Consider the following 6,000-nt stretch of genomic DNA (forward strand, 5'->3'; position numbering starts at 1 on the left):
TTTTATTTAATGGTTTCTTTAGTTTTCTAATTAATGATTTTCTTAGAAAATATATTAAGAAGTGATAGGTGTGTACATATAACTTAAAAAAAAAAAGGTTTGCATTTTTGTACTATGAAGTCGAGAGGTAAATTTCGTTAAAACGGGGTGAAGTTTAGGTCATATTTAGTCGGCAAAAAAACAAAGGTTGCTGTACTTTAAATAAAGCCTTTTTTTTTTGCAGCTTCTGTATTTATGTTTTCATTCCGCTATAACGACCTTGATAGACAATTTCCGAAGGTTCGACTTCCGGAAGGTTTAAGTTAAAAAAAAAAAATTATGGATAGTGTAAGAAATAATGAAAATATCGTAGCATCTTTATATTTCAAGATAGAATTGACACGCTGCACCCTCCCCCTCCCCCCTCACGCTCGTTGTTTGGGGTTGAATTCTAACTCTGGCCCAAAAATTTTAAGAGCATCTCTCACCTGTTTGTTTTAGTAGAATTATAGGTATTTAATTAGATTTTATTTTAATTATTTTTTTTTATATTTCTAGTCCTTTATCCTGGCAATGGACAGCTCTATACGGGAAAAGTTCAGAATTTATTCCAGCTTGATGTGAACAGAGTAGTTGATGTGTTTTGTGTCCCCGTCTACACCATACTACTGGCGACTAACACATTATCGTTAGACATTTTCTTCTTAGATGTGGAAGGGCCAGAACTAGAAATCCTGAAAACAATTCCATTTGATAAAATCGACGTGGCCATTTTTGTAGTGGAGTATAATTCTAATCCTGAGAAGTTAAAAAAACTAGAAGCATTTTTTAAGGAGAAAGGATATATTCTGGATGACAATTCAAATATTGATACACTTTTTGTGAAAAAAGAGTACATGGAAAATGTAACTGTTGATATATCAAAAACAGTATTTTATGAACAGGTGAAAAAGTGGTATGGTTTGAAACCATTAGTGGACTAATCATGCAAAGTGCTTTTCTTATGTTTGATACTGTTGATAATTTTAATACTCTCTTTTAAAAATATACTTAAAATTAATGTTTTCTAATCTGCTATAATAGGGTTTTTAATATTGGTAATGAATTAACAACTAAATTAAACGAATTTACCACTAAATTAAATTAAAATTGATACTAATTAAGTTCCAATTAAATCTAACATAACAACTAAGCTAAACCAAAGGAATTTCACAACAAAGCTGGATTAGAGTTATAACTAATTAAATAGCAAATAAATTTGATTAGATAATTCTAAATTAAATTGAATAGTGACGACTAAATTTAATTTAACAATTAAACTAAAATAAAACGAATTTAAAACTAAATTAATTATACATAACATTGTGATTAGTAATCAAACCAAGCTCCGTGAACCCGCTTCGACAAAATACTGTTTGCATGCACGACTCTCACTATCAAAGCCCATTTATTGGTTTGAGAACTTAACTCAGATTTTATCAAAAAGCAATACCCAGACGTCATTATTATCAATAATATCTTTACCAAAGCTAAATTCTCATAAATCAGGTATTTAAAATAAAAAAATAAAATTTTTTATCGAGCTGGCTTTCACGAGCAATCAATGCCGAACTTGCATTTTCTCTTATACAAAAACGGGACAATAACCAAAAAATGTGTATACATGAAAAATGAAAGAATGATAAAAGATATTATAAAAATAAAATAAACAGAATAAGAGAGATACCCATGCAACAAAACAAATAGTGTGAGAAATACAAAAACTCAAATGGTAAAAGCAATAAACCAATACGATAAAAAAGCGACAGCACCATAATATACAAAAAAAAACTCAACAAACTAAATAAGTCAGTCAAGACAAAAATCAACGAAAAACGAGAAAATATATTGAAGTTCAAAGGGGGTAAAATTTGGAGTTAAAATTAGAAACGAAGAAAGGTGTAAACTCCTCTTATATCCATTTTGCAATATATTTGAACGATTACAGGGACGTTTGACCTTTATCCCTAAGGAAGTAAATCCCAGTGGGGCTGTGGTAAGAAAGATGTCCTTTACAAAAAATAGAACAAATACAAGGAATGATGTCCAACGAATGCAAGACTTTTTTCAAGGAGAAATCTCCAGAAATTTAGCAGGTTCTCTCCTGGGTCTCACTTTGAGAAGAAAGAGGAGACTGTATATGAGCCATAAATAAATTAAATAAATAATAAAGCTAAAAAAGCTATATTTGTGGATTTTCCAGAAACACCTTTATTTCAAACAGCATTAATTTTAGTAAGATGCCTGCTTTTTTGTATTAAATGGAACTATTTTGAGGATTTATATTTCTGGCCCTTCCACATCTAAGAAGAAAATGTCTAGTGATAATGTTTGTCGCCAGAAGTACAAAATACATCAACTATTCTATCCACATCAAGCTGGAATAAATTCTGCACTATTCCAGTGTACAGCCGTCCACTTCCAGGGTAAAAGAACAAAAACATAAAGAAAACAATTAACTTACACTGTTTTTGGCACCTAAGGCTGTTTGACGCTGTGTGTTTTTAGCTTATTCTTGCTTATTTTCCACCCATATTTCCAACCACAATAGAATAGTAGGTATTATATTACTTTTTTTTATTTTACTTTATATTACTTATTTATATTACTTATTTATATTACTTATACTATTATTTATTTATATTACTTTTTTATTTTAATTGTTTTGTTTTTTTAGTCCTTTACCCTGGCAGTGGACGGCTGTACACTGGAATAGTGCAGAATTTATTCCAACTTGATGCGAATAGAGTAGTTGACGTATTTTGTGTCCCCATCTATGCCATACTACTGGCGACAAACACATTATCACTAGACATTTTCTTCTTAGATGTGGAAGGGCCAGAACTAGAAATCCTGAAAACAATTCCATTTGACAAAATTGACATTGCCATTTTTGTAGTGGAGTACAATGCTGATCCTGAGAAGTTAAAAAAGCTAGAAGCATTTCTTAAGGAGAAAGGATATATTCTGGATGACAATTCAAATATTGATACACTTTTTGTGAAAAAAGAGTACATGAAAAATGTAACCGTTGATATATCAAAAACAGTATTTTATGAACAGGTGAAAAAGTGGTATGGTTTGAAACCATTAGTGGACTAGTCATGTGAAGTGCTTTTTTTATGTTTTATGCTAATGATGATTTTAATACTCTCTTTTAAAAATATACTTAAAATTAAAGTTTTTGTAATCTGCTTTAATAGGGTTTAAATATTAATAACGAATTAACAACTAAACTAGTTTACAAAATTTAACAACTAAATTAATTTTTAAAGTTTAACAACTAAATTTAACAACTAAATTAACTTAAATTACAGTTACAGCTGAATAAATGAAAGTTACAGCTAATTAATTTACAAATAAATTTAATTTAACGTCTAACCTAAATTAACCAAATTTGTCACTAAATTAGATTAAAATTGCAACTAATTAAGTTCCAACTAAATTTAGCATAACAACTAAGCCAAATTGTACGAATTTTACAACTAAGTCGGATTAGAATTGTATCTAATTAAATAGCAAATAAATTTAATTAAATAATTTCAAATTGCAAAAAAATTAGTAGAAATTAAATTTTATTTAACAATTAAACAAAATTTAACGAATATAAAACTAAATTGAAGATGGAAAAAATTGTGAGTAGTAATCAAACAAAGCTCCGTGAACCCCCTTCGGCAATATACTGTTTGCATGCACGCCTCTCCCTATCAAAGCCCATTATTGGCGACAGAACTTAACTCAGATTTCAATCAGAACTTAACTCAGATTTCAATCAGAACTTAACTCAGATTTTTTAAAGAAGTAATATCCAGACGTCATTTTTATCAAAATATCTTTATTAAAGACAAATTCTCAGAAATCAGGTAGGTACTTGTGTGTTATATAATACACACTCGAGATGTGAAGTTTGGTGAATACTAATGAAATAAAACAAAATATAATAAAAATACAATACTTTAGTAGCATATTATTAAAACTACAGCAAAGAATTATGGAATGGGGGTCACCCAGAGCGCATTATATCAAATACGTAACCTGAACTAACCTAACCAAAATACCAACTAAATATTTAATTAGAATATAACTATAATGTAGTTTCCCACCGAGCCGAAGCTAATTGTCTTGTGCTGCATTTAATCACCATGAAAACCGGGTATTGTCTCATGTTCGCGATACAAGTTATCGAGTGTGTATTATATAACACATAAGTACCATCAGGTATTTAAGATAATGAAGATAGAATATTTTTTTGTCGAATTGGCATTCCCGAGCAAAAAATACCAAACTTGCATTTCCTCTCAGACAAAAAAAGTGAAGTAGCCAAAAAGTGGATGAAAATATATGAAAATATAAGAATAATGAAATAAATTTTAAATATAAAATAAGCAAAATAAAAAATACCAGTGCCATAAAACAATTAGTTTAAAAAAATACACAAACTCTAAAAGTAACAACAATGAATGTCGTCAATTAAAACCAATACGAAAAAAAACAAAGAAACCCATGAAATACAAAAAAGACCTCACATTCACTCTAACATAAAAATAAGCCAAAAAATACAAAGTACATGGGAGCTAAAAGGGGGTAAAAGTCGAAGTTGGTTTAAATATTAAGATTGGAAACTAAGGACGGGAGTATCTTCCCTTTTTGCAATGTATTTGAGTAGTTACAGGGACGTTTGGCTTTTTTTCCATGAGAAGTTACTCCCAGTGAGGCTGTGGTAGGAAAAGTGTCCTTACAAAAACCAGAACAAATTCAAGAAGTGACGTCCAACAAATGCAAGACGTTTTTCAAGAATAAATCTCCAGACATCAAAATACTCACTAATGTTCGCCCACAACTTCACCAGCATTATGAACATCAGCATCATCTTCATTCGCCAGCAGAAAAAAAATCACTTCGAAACCATTTATGGTCCCCTGATAAGCCTCAGCCTCCAACAGATTATATAATTCAGAATAGCATGAAGCACAACTCACAAGTCCCAAGCAGGTTCTCTCTTGAGTCTCACTTTGAGAAGAAAGATGAGACTGTATATGAACCATGAATAAATAAAATAAACAATAAAGGAAAATAAGCTATATTTGTGGCTTTTACAAAAACTCCTTTACAGATTTTTAATTTTAATGAGATGGCAGTTTTTCTTTGAGCAATTGTATTATTTGTGAAAGTATCACGACCAGCAGCACATACAACTGCAGAAATGCATCAAGTGAACTTCAGCAAATGCACTAAAAGTCTAAAAAACTTTTTTAATTCCTAAAATTTGCGGCACCTGGTGCTTTTAAATATTTAATAAGTCACTAGTATTTTACCTCGCTTCATCAAGAGGCTGTAAATGTAGGTTGAACCTCCTTTTGAAGGAGGTTCTGCATACCTAATGTCTTAGGTACAATTATTCTGCATACTATGTAGTAAGAATTGTTTTCTAACTTCACACTGTCCAAATACTTTACCATTAACTTGTATACTTTTTTCTTAATCTAAAAGCCGGAACTGAAATACCAGGATCTTGGGAAAAACCTAAAGGAGTGGTAGCCCTCAAATAGGCACAGTGGCGGACCCAATGGGGGCGAGGGGGCGTCTTTGCACTTTTTTTAAATCTTTAAAAAAAAAAAGACTGACAAATGCCATGGATAGTGACAATGAGATTTCTGAAAACGAATTGCTTATACTAAACTTATACTGATCACTTTTGATGGGTAAGTTTAAACTTAAGGAATTTTAGATACCCGTAAAAAGCATTTTTTTTTTTTTTTAAGTCTTTTACTTCGCTTCATCAAGAGGCTGTAAAGGTCTGTTGAATCTTCTTTTATAGGAGTCTACAGAGAACCTTTTAGGGAAAGTGTCCCCAGGAGGGTCGTCCCAAATCGAAGTGAAGCGTCTAACGAACCTGTTCTTCAAGCACTCAGATATTTAAGTGTCAACCTTCAGACATTTTAATGAGCAGTATTGCTTAGTGTATGTCTTGACAGTTGGACA

General features: G+C 30.9%; 1 protein-coding gene across 2 annotated transcripts in view; it reads left to right on the forward strand.

The window, feature by feature from the left end:
- Nucleotides 1–3,192, forward strand: part of LOC148944595 (uncharacterized) — a 53,534-nt gene extending 50,342 nt beyond the window's left edge. The window contains exon 3 of one of the 2 annotated variants that reach the window (XM_089100747.1): nt 2,696–3,192. In XM_089100747.1, coding sequence (XP_088956873.1) covers nt 2,696–3,120 — 425 coding nt within the window. In that variant the 3' untranslated portion in view covers nt 3,121–3,192. Of the gene's footprint in view, nt 1–537; nt 2,344–2,695 lie in introns of those variants that run through there. The other variant, XM_089100745.1, reaches the window with a different exon arrangement.
- The last annotated feature ends 2,808 nt before the right edge of the window (nt 3,193–6,000 follow it).

Source organism: Artemia sp. Qi Xiang Cuo, chromosome 14, assembly GCF_049724085.1.
Source record: "Artemia sp. Qi Xiang Cuo chromosome 14, ASM4972408v1, whole genome shotgun sequence".
NCBI lineage: Eukaryota > Metazoa > Arthropoda > Branchiopoda > Anostraca > Artemiidae > Artemia > Artemia sp. Qi Xiang Cuo.